General features: G+C 42.3%; 1 protein-coding gene across 3 annotated transcripts in view; it reads left to right on the forward strand.

Annotated features, from left to right (window-relative positions):
* LOC135541861 (MLX-interacting protein-like) overlaps positions 1-19,335 on the forward strand; it is a 43,932-nt gene continuing 24,597 nt past the window's right edge. The window contains exons 1-6 of one of the 3 annotated variants that reach the window (XM_064968321.1): positions 1-821; positions 14,893-14,999; positions 15,341-15,426; positions 15,698-15,787; positions 16,456-16,491; positions 18,015-18,255. In XM_064968321.1, coding sequence (XP_064824393.1) covers positions 508-821; positions 14,893-14,999; positions 15,341-15,426; positions 15,698-15,787; positions 16,456-16,491; positions 18,015-18,255 — 874 coding nt within the window. In that variant the 5' untranslated portion in view covers positions 1-507. Of the gene's footprint in view, positions 822-14,892; positions 15,000-15,340; positions 15,427-15,697; positions 15,788-16,449; positions 16,492-18,014; positions 18,256-19,335 lie in introns of all 3 variants that reach the window. The other 2 variants (XM_064968312.1, XM_064968328.1) reach the window with 2 other exon arrangements.

Raw genomic sequence — 19,335 nt, forward strand, 5'->3', positions numbered from 1 at the left:
TATGTATAGGATTATGGCGCTTCAATTTCCTTTACCCTTTTTCGTAAACAAATATACAATGCACTTTCCCAACTGGGAAACGCTGCAATATGGAACAAAGCGTCTACCAAACGGAGACGACTACTCTCTACGTCGGAAGTTATTTTGAGCCTGCAGCTCGAGTGGAGGGTGTTTCTGTGATACTCCAGCCAATCACGTTGGCAGACATGACGGCGCAACAGTTAGTCCCTTTAGCTTCACTGGAAATACTTCGATACCAACAACACTTTTGTTAGCTGTAAGCAAGCTATATATAGCTAGCAAAATAAGATACTGAAAAGACTGGCAGTGGCTGCCAACAATGCAACGTTTCTCAAAGGGTGGAGCAAAACTGGAAAATGTATTCGAAAGAGCAAAGTAACATGTATGAATAACTTTATTTTAACTCGCAACTACTGGCTATGAGAACAGCTAACGTTAGCAAAGAATTCCAGAAGAACTAACGTTAGCTAGCTAAATAACTAAGACATGGCTACCACCAGGGAAATACAATACCGAAGCCCCACAGTGAGTATCAAGCAGGAGCAGGACGATGACTCGGACACGGAGGAGTCTCACATTGGTTTCAAGAAGTCGGATGGACGCGAGTCGCAGATAATCCACAGTGGTCACTTCATGGTGTCCTCGCCGCACATTGAACACCCACCAAGAAAAGGTTACGATTTCGACACAGTCAACAAACAAACCTGTCGGACGTATCACTTCGGGAAGAAGTGTACATCACATCTCTCCATTGACGCGTCGTTGACAAAACTTTTCGAATGCATGACCCTTGCATACAGGTTTGTGTATTGGTTGGTTCTCGTCGTCAATCAATTTAACGTGTGCTAACTAGATAGTTACCTAGCTTCCAAGCATTGCTTTACTGCGGTGGCATTAATTGAATTGGCGACATATTGGACTGTGTTAAAAAATATGCGTTGTCCATACCCAGCTACCGAATGGGGAAGTTTGTTTTGCATGGCCCGGTGCTCCGGTTGAGTAGAGATGTGTTTAAAGACCAATGGACTAGCCTCAAAAGATAAACTCCGCTCACGCGGTGCACCGGGAACGCAAAGTGAACTCGACCAAAATTACGCGGTGCACCGGGACATGCAAAACGAACTCGACCAATGACAACTATCTAAGTGATTTTATTTTCTAAGCGAATCACAAGTTGGACGAGCCTTTCCTTTTCCAGTGTCTCTCGAGTATTTGATCCCACGCCCAAAGCATTGGGTGTAGCTGAAGTCACGGGTCTACATTTCTTAAACACAGGCTACAGTATAGTGGCAAACAACAACCATAATCTAATTAATGCTTTAAATGTAATAATTCGATGCAGCTCCTTCACATGTAGTGTATGTCAATGTCAGATGAGAAGCTATTAGGCTTGCCAGGCTACTTACTGAATTTAGTTAAGTTATATCTATCCTGGGCGTGGCGTTTGGTCGGAACGATGTGGCTGGGTAGCCAGGCAAATATTCGGAATTTGCTAAATATTATGTGTTGTGCAGCGGTCCCAATATCAGTTGTCTGTTGCTGCAGTATATTGTCCTGTCCTACTTGCAGGTCTGGTCTGGATAACTTTGCATAACAGTTTGACAGTTACACCGCATTAGGCACTACCTATCGGCATAACCTTCCGTTATTTTTTAAACTGTTGAAATATGAAGTCATATTTAAACCCACTCTAATAATCTGGCGTAGGGCTATTGGAAGAAAACTATTTTTGTACACAGAAGGTAACTCGGCCGAAAATGTATTCTCCAGCAGGTAGCGTTTTGAGTTTTTTTGTATGGAGGTCAATGATTGTCGAATTTGGTCAACCAAAATGTGTCTTTATATGCTATGTGAGGTTTATTTGATCAAATAGAAGTTTCGTAATGCTTATGCTGTTAGGAGTGTACTGGTATAAATAGGACACGTGTCATCCCGGCAACTTTGAGAAAAACCACTATCAGAATTGTGCCTGAAGGTGCAATCCGGAATCTTTTTGACGTCGCTACCCCAAAATCCCAACCTTCACCCTATCCGGCACCTAAACCAATTTAAATGGCAACTTCAATGGGGTAGGGACGTCCCAAAGATCCCAAATAGCAAAGACCGTTGTGATTCACACGCGTATCTGCCCTTTCTTTGAATATAATACTCCCACCTGATGCCGCCTCCCGATTACTTTCCATTTTTAAGACATTTATTTTCATTGTTAGAGCGGCCAATGGAGTATCTAGATCAATATAATGGAACATTTGTGGCCATAATTTTCAAACTAGCAGAGATCCCACTCTGGAAAACTATACGATTGTGTCTAATCCAAGATGACGTAGCAGTCAGACGTCTTTTGTCCTGTTCTTGTCTTGTCCCGTGTATATATCTTTTTTTCTACGCATATATTAAAAAATATATTTTTCTTAACCTCAAACTTCACCATACTCTCCTGCAATCCGCCTCAATCAATGTGGTATGGATCTGGTATTTTCTTTACTTTTGAATTGGAACCGCAACAGAAGCTAGCCAGCTAACTAGCTAGTCGTCAGCTAGCCACTGCTAGCGGTCATCAGCTACCTTTAGGCCGGAGAACTCTCGGCAGTCTGCACAGCGTGACTCAGACCAGAGCAAATCGGACCTTTTTACCACACAAAGCCCTGCTGATCCATGACGACTGGTCTGCTGACATAACAGCACGAGGGGGCTACAACAGACTTCTTCCGTCACGACGTCACTCTAAGGCCCTTCTGCTAGCTCGCTAGCCCCGGCCCGCCGAGCTACTCACTGGACCCCTATGATCACTCGGCTACACATGCCTCTCCCTAATGTCAATATGCCTTGTCCATTACGGTTTTGGTTAGTAATTATTTCCTTATTTCACTGTAGAGCCTCTAGCTCTGCTCAATATGCTTTAGTTAACCCTTTAGTTCACCTCCCAACACATGCAGTGACCTCACCGAGTTTAAATTATGTTTCTAGAGACAATATCTCTCTCATCGTCACTCAATGCATAGGTTTACCTCCACTCTATTCACATCCTACCATACCTTTGTCTGTACATTATGCCTTGAATCTATTCTATCGTGCCCAGAAACCTGCACCTTTTACTCTGTTCCGAATGTACTAGACGACCAGTTCTTATAGCCTTTAGCCATACTCCTATCCTACTCCTCTGTTCCTCTGGTGATGTAGAGGTTAATCCAGGCCCTGCTGTGCCTAGCTCCACTCCCATTCCCCAGGCACTCTCATTTGTTGACTTCTGTAACTGTAAAAGCCTTGGTTTCATGCATGTTAACATCAGAAGCCTCCTAAGCCTCTAAGTTTGTTTTATTCACTGCTTTAGCACACTCTGCCAACCTGGATGTCCTAGCTATGTCTGACTCCTGGTTTAGAAAGACCACCAAAAACCCTGATATTTCCATCCCTAACTATAACATTTTCCGACAAGATAGAACTGCCAAAGGGGGCAGAGTTAGTCTGCAGAGTAATGTCTTAATATCCAGGTCTGTGCCCAAATCATTTGATCTTCTACTTTTAAAAATCCACCTTTCCAGAAACAAGTCTCTCACCATTGCCGCTTGCTGTAGATCACCATCTGCCCCCAGCTGTACCCTGGACACCATATGTGAATTGATTGCCCCCCATCTAGCTTCAGAGCTTGTGCTGTTAGGTGACCTAAACTGGGACATGCATAACACCCCGGCCATCCTGCAATCTAAACTTGATGCCCTCAATCTCTCACACAAATGATCAATAAACCTACCACGTACAACCCCAAATCCGTAAACACAGGCACCCTCCTAGATATCATCCTAACCAACCTGTCCTCCAAATACACCTCTGCTGTCTTCAACCAGGATCTCAGCGATCACTGCATCATTGCCTGCGTCCGTAATGGGTCTGCGGTCAAACGCTCCCTAAAACACTTCAGCGAGCAGGCCTTTCTAATCAACCTGCCCTGGGTATCCTGGAAGGATATTGACCTCATTCCGTCAGTAGAGGATGCCTGGTTATTCTTTAAAAGTGCCTTCGTCACCATCTTAAATAAGCATGCCCTGTTAAAAAAAATGTAGAAACAGGAACAAAGATAGCCCTTGGTTCACTCCAGACCTGACTGCCCTTGACCAGCACAAAAACATCCTGTGGCGTACTGCATTAGCATCAAATAGCCCCCCTGACATGCAACTTTTCAGGGAAGTTAAGAACCAATATACATAGGCAGTTAGGAAAGCAAAGGCAGAAATTTGCATCCTGTAGCAAAAACCCAAAAGTTCTGGGACACTGTAAAGTCCATGGAGAATAAGAGCACCTCATCCCAGCTGCCCACTGCACTGAGGCTAGGAAACACTGTCACCACCGATAAATCCGTGATGATTGAGAATTTCAGTAAGCATTTTTCTACGGCTGGCCATGCTTTCCCCCTAGCTACCCCTACCCCGGTCAACAGCCCTGTACCCCCCCCCCCCCCCCGCAACTTGCCCAAGCCTCCCCCATTTATCCTTCACCCAAATCCAGATAGCTCATGTTCTGAAAGCGCTGCAAAATCAGCCCTACAAATCAGCCCGGCTAGACAATCTGGACCCTCTCTTTCTAAAAATATCAGCCGGAATTGTTGCAACCTCTATTACCAGCCTGTTCAACCTCTCTTTCTTATCGTCTGAGATTTCCAAAGATTGGAAAGCTGCCGCGGTCATCCCCCTCTTCAAAGTTGAAGACACTCTAGACCCAAACTGCTACAGACCTATATCTATCCTACCCCATCTTTCTAAGGTCTTCGAAAGCCAAGTTAACATACAGATCACCGACCATTTCTAATCCCACCGTAACTTCTCTGCTATGCAATCTGGTTTCCAAGCTAGCCATGGGTGATCCTCAGCCACGCTCAAGGTCCTAAACGATATCATAACCGCCATCGATAAGAGACAATACTGTGCAGCTGTATTCATCAACCTGGCCAAGGCTTTCGATTCTGTCAATCACCACATTCTTATCGGCAGACTCAACAGCCTTGGTTTTTGTAATGACTTCCTCGCCTGGTTCACTAACTACTTCTCAGACAGAGTTCAGTGTGTCAAATCGGAGGGCCTGTTGTCCGGACCTCTGGCAGTCTCTATGTCTCTATGGGTGTGCCACAGGGTTCAATCCTCGGGCCGACTCTTTTCATTGAAACTCGTTTTGCAACCATTCCACAAATTTCTTGTTAACAAACTTTAGTTTTGGCAAGTAGGTTAGGATGTCTACTGTGTACATGACATAAGTCATTTTTCCAACAATTGTTTATAGACAGATTATTTCTGTTTGTTGTTGTTTATAGACTTATAATTTACTGTGGCACATATCCAGTGTGTCAGAATTTTACATACACTAAGTTGACTTTAAACAGCTTGGAAATTCCAGAAAATGATGTCATGGCTTTAGAAGCTTCTGATAGGCTAATTGACATCATTGGAGTCAATTGGAGGTGTACCTGTGGATGTATTTCAAGGCCTACCTTCAAACTCAGTGCCTCTTTGCTTGACATCATGGGGAAATCAAAAGAAATCAGCCAAGAATTGTAGACCTCCACAAGTCTGGTTCATCCTTGGGAGCAATTTCCAAACGCCCGAAGGTACCACGTTCATTTGTACAAACAATACTACGCAAGTATAAACACCATGGGACCATGCAGCCATCATACCGCTCACGAAGGAGATGCGTTCTGTCTCCTAGAGATGAACTTACTTTGGTGCGAACAGAACAACCTCAACGGATCTTGTGAAGATGCTGGAGGAAACAGGTACAAAAGTATCTATATCCAGAGTAAAACGAGTCCTATGTCGACATAACCTGAAAGGCCGCTCAGAAAGGAAGAAGCCACTGCTCCAGAACCGCCATAAAAAAGCCAGACTCCAGTTTGCAACTGCACGTGGGGACAAAGATCATACTTTTTGGAGAAATGTCCTCTGGTCTGATGAAACAAAAATAGAACTGTTTGACCATTGTTATGTTTGGAGGACAAAGGGGGAAGCTTGCAAGCCGAAGAACACATCCCAAAAGTGAATCACGGGGCGGCAGCAGAAATTTGTGGACTGGTTGCAAACAGGTTTTAATGACTCCAACCTAAGTGTATGTAAACTTCCGACTTCAACTGTATTTATTTAATTTACGTACTGTGCTGTTTCGTTGTTCATCTGTTCAGTCGTTTCAATCTCATCCAGGATTTCTATGGAACACCCTTTGCGAGTCAAAAAATATACTATTTAACACTATTTGACGTGTCAAATAACAATATTTGACCAATCAGGACCTGAATATGACTGTACATCACATAATTTAACGTTTATAAATGTTTTAAGTAGTTATTACACATTGATTACACTCACTCATATTTGATATGTCACAGCGATTCATCAACATGTATGCTAATGTGCTGGTAAAGTTGTCTCGCGCACCGACAGTGGTGATCATAAAAAAAGCTAGGTTGCTCATGGATGCAAACAATCATCTTCCTCAAACATAGCAAAACGACAATCTGTTTCAGTAGCTATAGTTAGCTAGCTAACTATATAGCTAAGTGTCATCTAAAATAACCCTAATTTATGAGACAGTTCTTACTTGATTAATGGTGGTCGGCCCCATCTATGTGAAGCTAGCTACAATAAGGATTAGCCGCAATAGTGGACTTTGCGGTTAGCCTTCAAAGTAAAAGTATGGCATAATTCTACTATTTTTATTAATTTGCATCACTTTTAATGACGTTATTTTATTTTGAAGGTGAACTGCAAATTCCACTATTGTGCCTAATCCTTATTGTGGCTAGCTTTACAACACATAACCCGCTCCTGTCGAGCCTCACTAGCCGGATGAAGCTAGCTGGCTGCTTATAACATTAGCTTTGGGCAATAGGGTTAAGTAGCTGGCTAGCTATTTATTTTCATGAACTGAAGTTCAATTTCAATAGACGAATAACAAGTGGCATCATAGCTAATACGTACTCACAAAGATTCCTAAATCATTGCCCAGAATAATGAAAATGACTGCAGTTTCTACTGGTCATTGTTTTCAGGCTGACTAGGTAATGCTAGCTACCCCAGAAGTTGCGGTTGAACAAATTATGCTTGATAACCAATGCTGTATTGTAAACACATCTTTCATAACCAGTGTTTGCATGTTTGCTGACTTTTTTGTATAGCTTTGACAGTGCTAGTGTATCTTTTTTGACACACAAAGACCCAAACGGTGTTTCATAGTATGTTTGTCGTGAAACTAATAGCAGTGACGCTATTACTGTGTAATTCAGGTAAGGCAACATTTGAAAAATAGCACACTTGGTAGTGTTAACCGGTGCCCGACCAGTCGGCGAAAGCCAACATCACCAACGATGGAGGACAGTGGATTGTCAAGAGCAATGAATTCCATTATCTTGGCTTTGATGGATTTCGCCTTTGAGTTGTCTTGCTAAAATGTTGTTACTCTTTCAAATGACTGCTTGACTTTGTTGACTGATCGATCCACACAGCAGACGTTTGGGCTAGTTTAGGAATGCTGTGTTGAATGTATTGAGCAAAATTTTACGTGGCGTCATTACGTCATGTACCTTCGCTATATACAGTGGGGGAAAAAAGTATTTAGTCAGCCACCAATTGTGCAAGTTCTCCCACTTAAAAAGATGAGGCCTGTAATTTTCATCATATGTACACTTCAACTATGACAGACAAAATGAGGGGGAAAGAATCCTGCATTTTATAAGGAATCGCTCAGATGCCGTCTTTTGTCTAGTGCCAAACACAGACAGACATATACACACCCTGTTTCGCTGAGAGAATGGACCCTGGATTGTTGGGATTTTACAGCCTGATGTTTAGCCATGCTTGATGTGCTGAGTGTGGAGAGGACACTTGACACCAGATGCCCAGGCAATGCAAACAGCCTGAGCACCACTTTGCTGACAGGGGTTTTGCAATAAAAGTCAGTGTTGCTCCTTCTCAGAACACCCTCAACCCATGTCAACACATGATATGACACCTGTGCAAGGGAGATTGCATTCCTTTACAGCTCTCTGCTTGCCAAGGATTGGCACCATCGCACATCCCGCAACCTTTGCTCTAGTTTTACGGCAGACTAGGTTTAGTGGAATGTAGAGAACAATGACAAATGTTCAGAACCTGAACTAAATGTAGGTGGTAGGGCCATGGTGCAGGTACATAACACAAACTTGGCCAATTAAATCAACAGCAGTTTTTGCGCTTTCATTCTCATAATCTAAGGTCATCCCTCAGTGATGTCAGGTAAGCGCTGCTTGACCGTTTATCTCTAGTGAACCACACCCTTTACTACATGCATGATAATCTGGATTCATTTAGCACTTTGGCTCTCTCTTAGAGCAACAAAAGTGTACTGCAATGTAGACGGTCCAGGTACACTCTGTTTTGCTACACAGTAGGACAGCGCCTGAAGAGTCCACCATAAAATCAAACTCACTCCTCTTTTTTTTATTACACTGCATTTGAAGATGCACATGACTGTGGTAGACTGGCCCAGTTTAAGGAACCACAACGATTCTGCCAACCTTTTTCACTCATAGTAGCTTCACATTGGCTGGGTGCATCTTCAAATCTACAAATGTCCTCTCCATCTATGACAGCCCATGTGAGGACACTGGTTGCTCCTGACGCCCACCTCCTACCCAACCCCCCCAAGTGAAAGGCAACACGGTGCGGGTGGGTGATTTATTTGTCCTGTGTCAAGCAATTTGAGCAAGTGCCAAGGTCAAGGGTGAATGCCAATGTGCAACTATTATGAGTGAGAAAGGTTGACAGACTCATGGCAGTGACTTAAACTAGGCCAGTCTACCACATTCATGTACACTATTGACCTTGGCACTTGCTCAGATGGCTTGACACGGACATCACCCACCTGCAAAGTGTTGCCTTTGCAACTTGGGGGGTTGGTGTAGGGCGTCCGGAGCATCAAGTGTCCTCACTTAGGCTGTCATAGATGGAGAGGTTTTAAGCCTGGTGTCCCCAGGAATCTCCAATGCAGTGGCTAGTGGCTACATTTGTAGACATGTAGCCAAGTGGATGGGTGATACGGGCATCCGGCTCAGGTGGCTTTGTACACATCAACATGGCTTAAGTGGAAGGACATATCCTTGACTCATTAATAGTTTCAGTTCACTTGTCAGGGGATTAAAAAATACCTTTCATTCCATTTATATGCAAAATACATACTAAATAGAGTCTATGCTCATTGTCATTGGGTAATTTAAACTGAAAAACACTTGCTAGAGTAGCGAGGTGATTTGCTAAATGATGGACTGCAAGCGCCACTTGAGCTGCGACTCACGCTACCGAAACAGGGCCCGGTTTTCCAAAAGCATCTTATGGCTAAGTTCATCGTTAGAACCTTCGTAGGGGCTACGTTAAATCTCCAAGCTGTTTCCCAAGACCATTGTTAGAAAAGTTGCCCTTGAAAACGCTCGTCATTTACCGACTGCCTCAGACCTCTCCTAGAACCAGCCCCTCCTGGCCTCCGAGGCAATACGAACCAGCTAAGTGTGGCGTTAGATGTTTTTTGCATCTAACAAAGATATACGCTAAACACAGAATCAAGATGTTTGTCTGTCTCTCTGACCGCCAATAACTTCAGAATGATGTTGACTTGGCTACAAATAAGCAAAGGATAAAAATACATTTCAGATAAATACAGTATAGGCTATATAGGCCTATATATTTAAATCCCATTTAAAGCAATTTCATGTTAAATCAATTGAGCTATAATTGTAGGCTACTTTCTGTAATATTTGCCTCAATATATTTAATGTGTAGGCCTAACAGCATGTGGACAATTTTGTACCAAATCTGGGATTTTAGTGCATTATTATTGGGTAGGCATTAGAATAACCCTCCTATATTTGCAGTCATGGGTGGTAATATCTCTCTAGGAGCTGATCCATTCTCAGTATTGTGAAAGAATTCTAATGTTAAGGTAAGATTTTAATATATACTGAACAAAAACATAAACGCAACATTTTTTTTGCTCAGTGACAGTTCATGTAAGGAAATCAGTCAATTTAAATAAATTATCCAATGGATTTCACATGACTTGGAATACAGATATATATATGTTGGTCACAGATACCTTAACAAAAATGGACCTCAAAATGGGCCTCAGGATCTCGTCACCGTATCTCTGTGCATTCAAAATGTTATTGATAAAATGCAATTGTTTTTGTTGTCCGTAGCTTATGCCTGCCCATACCATAACCCCACTGCCACCATGGGGCACTCTGTTCACAACATTGACATCAGCAAACCTGCTCGCCCACACAACTCCATACCCGTGGGCTGTGATTGGATGGCTGGCTGTGGCACAGCCTGGGATTGAACCTGTGTCTGTAGTAACGCCCCAAGAACTGCGATGCAGTGCATTTGACCACTGCGCAACTTGGGAGGCATGATCTGGCTGTATAATCAGCTTTTTGATAATCCGTCCACCTGACAGGTGTGGCATATCTTGGCAAAGAAGAAATTGACACGAACCGAGATGTAAACATTCGAGAGAAATAAGCTTTTTGTGCATTTGGAACATTTCTGAGATCTTTAATTTCATGAAACATGGGACCAACACTTCACAATTTGCGTTTATATTTTTGTGCAGTGTAGAAAGGTGATCCGAGAGCAGCGCTGGTGCAAGCCCAGGTGCAACTTCGTTGCTATTCACCGTTTACTCCTGATTTAACAGGGTGTTTTTCCCTGAATATTGCGAGTTGAGACAAACTGTTAACAACATTAGAAAGCTGAAATTCCCATGTTTAACCATACGTCACCCACATTCCATGGGTGTACATTTGTTTACCTTGTGTTTGATTTTTTTAGTTTAAACTTGGTGGGCAGGCTTTTGTTAAAAATGTAACAAAGAAGACTAATGATTCAGAAAACAATACTCTGTCTTTTACCAAAACAATGTTTTTTTTTGCACGTTTCAGTCTGGAACTTGCCTAGGTATAGGGTTGTTGTAACCAATTCTAAATGGCACACTAGTGGTTTGCAAGTCTCTTTTGAATTTGTGATAAAGCTGTCGTGATTAAGCAAGGAATGTAGCTTGTCTATAGTTTTGTTTGTGTATCCCATCAGTTAGATACGTTTTATAGGCAGTATTTCTACAGGCCTAATGGGATCTTTTGTGTGCAGCACGCCTGTGAATAGACTAGAGGGAGTGGTCTGATCAGAATTGAGTGAGGCACTTGGCCTTGGTTTAATGTTTGTTGTTTTAAACAAATAACTCACTAGAATCAATGTGAAATAAAGGTTGTCTTTGTGACAAAATTGTACCTTTCCCGACCGGGCATCCACAGTTTACCTACCCCGGGCCAATGTCAATCCAACATAGCATATTTCCCCAGATTCTCATTGAAAGTTCAAAAGGGGAAAGAGAGTTCCCGGGCAGGAATTGTGCTCATATTTAAATAGGGCAACAAGCGGATATGGCAGTCATGTCACCGGTGACGCATGTTCATTTCTGACTCATCCTCTCTGTCACCTACTGAAATGGGAACTTCTACAGAAGTGTAAGCTGGAGCATTGTGTGAGGAAACCCGTCTGTGTAGAGCGACCAACTAAACACTCGCCGTAACCATGTCTGTCGGGGGAACATCCATTGCTGTGGCGCAACCTGTTAGTCCTACACATATGAATGTCCCGTTGTTCCTGTTTTTTTCTTGTCCTGTTGATGGCCTCTGTCTTCCTGTGTTTGACTCAACCCTATGAACTGCACTTTTAGTTATAGTAAACAGATTATACTAGGCCAGGGAGTCCCAAACCTTTTTGGGCACTACTCGTAGGGTGGCGCACAATTGGCAAAGCGTCATCCGGGTTTGACCGGTGTAGGCTGTCATTGTGAATAAGAATTTGCTCTTAATTGACTTGCCTAGTTAAATAATGGTTACATAATGTTTTTATGTTGATAGCGAAAAATGATTCCGACCCCAACCAAGTGAGAAACATTTTTTTATTTGTGGCTATGGCAGTCGATTGAAAAACATTCTAACAGTATTTCTGATTGTCTTCTCAAATCACCATCACATAGCCTACATTTTAATGTGGGGCTATGACAGTCAATTGCAAATTACTGACATGTATATTATCTCACCAGCACTAATGAGATGGGTGTGCATGTCGAGTCGGAGATTCTCAAAGTCGGGGCGTTTTTCGAAGGGCGCGCCTCATCCCTGCTGTCACATCCAACCTGGATGGTTTTAATCCAGACGAGAGCACTGAATCCAGCTTCACACAGATACACTACATGACCAAAAGTATAGTATGTGGACACCTCGTCAAACATATCTTTCCAAAATCATGGGCATTAATATGGAGTTGGTCCCCCTTTTGCTGCTATAATAGCCTCCACACTTCTTGGGAGGCTTTCCTCTAGATGTTGGAACATTGCTGCAGGGACTTGCTTCCATTCAGCCACGAGCATTAGTGGGGTCGGGCACTGATGTTGGATGGTTAGGCCTGGCTCGTAGTCAGCTTTCCAATTCATCCTAAAGGTGTTCAATGGGGTTGAGATCATGGCTCTGTGCAGGCCAGTCAAGTTCTTCCACACCGATCTCGAGAAACAATTTCTGTATGGACCTCGCTTTGTGCATGGGGCATTGTCATGCTGAAACAGGAAAGGGCTTTCCCAAACTGCTGCCACAAAATTGGAAGCACAGAATCATCCTGAATGTCATTGTATGCTATACCGTTAAGGTTTCCCTTCACTGGAACTAAGGGGCCTAGCCCGAACCTTGAAAAACAGCCCCAGACCATTATTCCTCCTCCACAAATCTTTACAGTTGGCACTATGCATCCACCAAACCCAGATTCTTCCGTCGGACTACCAGATGGTGATGTGTTATTCATCACTTCAGAGAACGTGTTTCCATTGCTCCAGAGTCCAATGGCGTCGCGCGTTACGCCACTCCAGCCGATTCTTGGCATTGTGCATGGCGTTCTTAGGCTTGTGTATGGCTGCTTGGCCATGGAAACCCATTTCCTGATGCTCCTGCCGTAGTGATTGCTGCAACCAAGGACAGATTATTTTTACTCGCTAAGTGCTTCAGCACTTGGTGGTTCCCGTTCTATGAGTTTGTGTTCCCTACCACTTCGCGGTTGAGCCGTTGTTGCTCCTAGATGTTTCCACTTCACAATAACAGCACTTACAGTTGACCGGGGCAGCTCTAGCGGGGCTAAATTTGACAAACTGACGGTTTGGAAAGGTGGCATCCTATGACGGTGCCACGCTGAAGAGCTCAGTGATTTTCAACAAGGCCATTCCACTGCCAATGTTTGTCTATGGAGATTGTATGGCTGAGTGCTCAATTTTATAAACCTGTCAGCAACGAGTGTGGCTGAAATAGCCAAATAAGTTATCTGCAGCATTCAGTCACATGACAGCTCAATCAACTGTTATATTTTACTTACTGGCGGTGAGCAGTCATCACTCGTGTGGGACACTTACTTATACTGTACTCAGAGCATGCTCTGACCAACTGGCAAGTGTCTTCACTGACATTTTCAACCTTTCTCTGACCGAGTCTGTAATACCTACATGTTTCAAGCAGAGCACCCTAGTCCCTGTGCCCAAGAACACCAAGGTAACCTGCCTAAATGATTACCAACATGTAACACTCACATCTGTAGCCATGAAGTGCTTTGAAAGGCTGGTCATGGCTCACATCAAGCCCATAATTCCAGAAACCCTAGAACCATTCCAATTCGCATACCGCCCCAACAGATCCACAGATGACTCAACCTCTATTGCTCTCCACACTGCCCTTTCCCACCTGGACAATAGGAACATCTAGGACCTAAAAATTGTTAGACTCCAGCCACCCTAGTCATAGACATGGCAAGCGGTACCAGAGCACCAAGTCTATGTCCAAAAGACTGCCTAACAGTTTCTACCTCCAAGCCATAAGACTTCTGAACTGTTAATCAAATGGCTCCCTGACTATTTGTTTTTACGCTGCTGCTCCTCGCTTTTTATTATCAATGCATAGTCACTTTACCCCTACCTACATGTATATATTACCTCCATTACCTCGACTTAACCTGAACCCCTTGTATATAGCTTCATCATTATTCTTTTGTGTTACTTTTTTAATTTTTTTTATATTTTCCTAACTCTTATTTTTCTTAACTGCATCGTTGGTTAATGGCTTGTAAGTTAGCATTTCACGGTAAGGTCTACACCTGTTGCATTCAGCGCATGTGACATGCACCGCCAAGGGAAGGGCGCATGGTTCACTTTTGAAAGACTCTCTCCAATAAGAATTATTTCCTCTGAATCCTCTGATTGTCACTCATCTATATAATGTGTTTGTATTTCCCCTGCATGCATGCATGTTTGCCTTCAGTTCATTCAGTTTCCCAAATATGTCAGTTACATAGACAAGGAGACACATTTTCTTTTCATTACACAGAAAGTCAACCAAGTCTATTTTTTATTTGAATCTTTCCAACACTCCCCCACGATAACCACCAAGCATCGGTGTGAAATAGAACATGAAGTTGTTCATGATTGATAGAACATGCTAAAACCTCCACTGCCTTGTCTTTGCCTCTGCCTGTGTTTTGTGTAGTCTCCAGTGTCAACGGTGGCCTACTTAGTCCCTATGGACGCATGTGTTATGTTGGCCTTTTCAGAGTTGGAGTCATGGAGTGTGTCCACTGTCAAGGCAGCCTGCCTACACTTAGGATAATAGCTAGGTTGAGCTGTCTGAAATCAGGGGTGACATCCATATTTGTTCTATGATAACCTCTAACTCCACTGTTAACATTACCTCTTGATTTTGCAAACCTGCGTCTTTGCCGCTTGAGTAGGTCATTTAGATGCTTGTGTTGTCTTCTGCCTTTTCAGCGGAAAGTTGGTGTCACCAAAATGGAAGAACTTCAAAGGCCTGAAGTTGCTGTGGAGAGACAAGATCCGACTCAACAATGCTATCTGGAGGGCCTGGTACATGCAATGTAAGAGCTCCACACATGGCTTCATACTCTATTCTGTCTCACTAAAAACAGTAACCCAACTGTTGTGACGAAGTAACAACCAGGTTTAACTTTGCTGAAAGAAGTTTTGGATTAACGCTTGTGCAGGGGAATCCAGGGTTGGGTTTGGAGAGCCACTGAATGGCACTTGAATCACCTTCTGATTGAGAAGTATAGTCTACAGTTAATGTGTACAAATCATATTTAATCAATCTGGGTAAATTGATATCTGCTCTCAATTATATTAGGTATATTCTATAATTAGTAAGCTGGTGTGTTATTTTCACTCAACTGGTAGCTCTTGCATGTGTTCTACTCTACAGATGTGGAGAAGCGAGAGAACCCTGTCTGCCATTTTGTTACTCCTCTGGATGGGACCGTGGACATGGAGGACCATCGTCCGGCAGAGGTAAGGAGGGGGAGTGGATTGCTGGGTATATAGGCAACAGTACCCATACCGCTGCTTCACCCTAATAACCAGACTCTTCTCTCTGATCACTTTTTTATCCCATATGTATCGTTTTGGCTCCTTCGCATATCGCTCTTCATTATCAATTATATGATTTTTTTTTCTCCTCTGTTCCACTCCCACCCATGTCTCTCACCCCTCCTTACTGCTTACCACTCTTCTGTCAACCTCTTCCCACGTTCTTTTCTCCCTCCCCCTCTATCTTCCGTAGGCAATTGCCACAGAGGGGAAATATTGGAAAAGAAGAATTGAAATTGTAATTCGAGAGTATCACAAGTGGAGGACATATTTCAAGAAAAGGGTAGAGTAATGGATTTAGTTATTTCCTGAAATGGTGCCTTTTCTGTGTTTAGATTAAATTAGCACAATGTTAGGCCTCTTGAGTGGCGGAGCGGTCTAAGGTTGCAGTGCTTGAGGCATCACTACAGACCCGGGTTCGATCCCGGGCTGTGTCACAGCTGGCCGTGACCGGAAGACACATTTGGCCCAGCATCATCCGGTATAGGGGAGGGTTTGGCTGTCCGATTTCCTTGTCCCATCGCGACTTTAGCGACTCCTTGTGGCGGGCCGGACGCCTGCAAGCTGACTTCGGCCGTCAGCTGGACAGTGTTTCCTCTGACACATTGGTGCGGCTGGCTTCCGGGTTAAGCGAGCAGTGTGTCAAGAAGCAGTGCGGCTTGACAGGGTCATGTTTCAAAGGAGGGAAGTTGCAGCTGTAACTACCAATTGAATATCACGAGAAAGGGGTAAAATGATTTAAAAAAAATACAAAATTTAAGTACCGCTATGTTGCAATTAAACAAAAGACTAAGCAGTAGTATGCCTATTTTAGGTTCTTGTCAGTTGCTTTAACTGGCTCGTGAGGCAACCAGTTGAATATCCTACATTTAGTATGCTCTACTTCATGTTATTCATTCAATATATGAATCTGCCAATTAACATTGATTTTCCAATTTGTCACAGTTACAGAAGCACAAGGATGACGATCTCTCAAGCCTTCTCAAGGTATGCAATCTAAGTGATCTTGTGTGTGATGCTGGCTCTATTCAAATTTGGTAATAGCAAAGTAGTGTGAGAGAAAATAAGGTTAACACCCAAATAATCCCAACATCTGAAATCTAATGTGAAAATGGAAAATAATAGGTTATTAATGTCATAGAATGAATTCATTAAAGTTTTAGGTTGAGTTCTAATGCTGTTTTTGAGTACACATACACTCACTCTCCTACGTATTTATTTGGACATTGAAGTTAAAACTTTTAATTTGTCTCTATACTTCAGCATTTTGGATTTGAGATCAACTTTACAGAACACTACAGCATGTCACCTTTTATTTGAGGGTATTTTCATACATATCTGTTTTACCATTTAGAAATGTAAGAACTTTATGCATCTCGTTCTCCCATTTGAAAGTGTCTGTAGTATTTGGGCAAATTCACCTCTGTGTGTTAAAGTAGTCAAAGTTTAGTATTTGGACCCATATTCCTAGCACGCATGACTACATCAAGCTTGTGACTCTACAAATTTGTTGGATGCATTTGCAGTTTGTGTTAGTTGTAAATTAGATTATGTTGTGCCCAATATAAATTAATGGTAAATAATGTATTGTGTAATTTTGTAGTCTTTTATTATAAAGAAGAATATAATATGTGTCTGAACACTTCTACATTCATGTGGATACTACCATGATTTCTGAAGATCTGGAATGAATCGTGAATGAGTTAGGCACGAAGATCATACCCCCAAGACATGCTAACCGCTCACCAGTACCAATAACTGGGAAGGTTAGCATTTTTTGGAGGGAGTATGCTATTTATGCCTCTAACTTTCTCACTCATCGTATTTCACGATTAATTCATGATTATCTGTAATCAATGTAGTATGCACATTAATCTAGAAGTGTTCAGAATCATATTCTATTCTTATTTCCAATAAAAGTGACTCAAAAATGACACACTACATTATTTATCATTAATTTCTACTGAACACAACATAATCTGAAACACAGCGTAAACAAACTGCAAATGCATCCAACAAGTTTGTAGAGTCACAAGCTTGATGTAGTCATGCGTGCTAGGAATATAGGACCAAATACTGAACTACTGACTACTTTATTACAAAAGTGAATTTCTCGTAATACTTATGACGCCTTCAAAAGCGGACACTAGAGACATAAAGTGCTTTCATTTCTAAACGGTAAAACAGAATATGTATGAGCATGCCCTCAAATGAAAGGTACTGTCACCTCATATAAAACATTGTATCTCAAAATCCAAAATGCTAGAGTATAGAGTCAAATTAAAAGTTTCAGCTTCACTGTCCAAAAAATACGTAGGGGAGTGTAGTAGGTCTACTTCAAACAAACCGCTTGGTGCATAATCAATTTGAGTATGCGATGTGCATGTTTCATAATTGTTTTATCTTACTCTGTTAAGTAGATTAGTTGTGTGACTATGCTGTATAATATGTGCACTGCATGTTTTCTGTATAACTGACTGGCTGGCTTGTTGCATATTGAACACCCCAAGGGGCCGGAAGAACAGTTTTCGCTGTTTGGGGATGTCTTTCCAGACACCTTCCGTGTGTCCCTTTATCAGGATGAGGAAATGGCTGGGCGCCGCATTGCTCGCAAGAGCCGTGAGTCACCCGTCCCCATGGAGATGGACCCACTCTTTGACATGGATGTGCTGATGTCAGAGTTTTCTGACACACTCTTCTCCACGCTGGCCTCCCACCAGCCCATGGCCTGGCCCAATCCCAGGGAAATAGGTGAGGGCCCACCACCAACATCCCATTCCATACACCAGGGCTTATCAACTATATTCTTACAGGGGTCAGATTTGAAGAAGGTTATTTACAGTGGGGAATAAAAAAATATATATTATTATTTATTTCACCTTTTATTTAACCAGGTAGGCAAATAGAGAACAAGTTCTCATTTACAATTGCGACCTGGCCAAGATGAAGCAAAGCAGTTCGACACATACAACAACACAGAGTTACACATGGAGTAAAACAAACATAGTCAATAATACTGTAGAAAAAAAAGTCTATATACAATGTGAGCAAATGAGGTGAGATAAGGGAGGTAACAGCAAAAAAAAGGCCATGGTGGCGAAGTAAATACAATATAGCAAGTAAAACACTGGAATGGTAGATTTGCAGTGGAAGAATGTGCAAAGTAGAAATCGAAATAATTGGGGTTCAAAGGAGCAAAATAAATAAATACAGTAGGGGAAGAGGTAGTTGTTGGGGCTAAATTATAGATGGGCTATGTACAGGTGCAGTAATCTGTGAGCTGTTCTGACAGCTGGTGCTTAAAGCTAGTGAGGGAGATAAGTGTTTCCAGTTTCAGAGATTTTTGTAGTTCATTCCAGTCATTGGCAGCAGAGAACTAGAAGGAGAGGCGGCCAAAGGAGGAATTGACTTTGGGGGTGACATAACACATTTGTTTTGAAAATAATTTGTTTTTCCAACCATGTCACTAAATGTTTTATCCCTCCCCTGTAGTCCCAAATTAAGTACATTTAATTGATTGAAGATGTCACAAAGAAACAAACATCTGATATGATTTTTTTTTCTAGATACTGTGCCTTCAGAAAGTATTCACACCCCTTTGACATTTTCCACATTTTGTTATTACGGAGTGGGATTTAAATGGATTACACAAAATACTTTGTCAAAGTAGATTAAACATTTATATTTTTTTGGATTAATGGAAAATTAAACACTAATATCTTGATTAGATACTGTAAGTATTCACCCCCCTGAGTCAATACATGTTAGAATCACCTTTGGCAGCGATTACAGCTGTGAGTCTTTCTGGGTAAGTCTCTATCTGTCTGGATT

Source organism: Oncorhynchus masou, chromosome 1 (assembly GCF_036934945.1).
Source record: "Oncorhynchus masou masou isolate Uvic2021 chromosome 1, UVic_Omas_1.1, whole genome shotgun sequence".
Taxonomy (NCBI): Eukaryota; Metazoa; Chordata; class Actinopteri; order Salmoniformes; family Salmonidae; genus Oncorhynchus; species Oncorhynchus masou.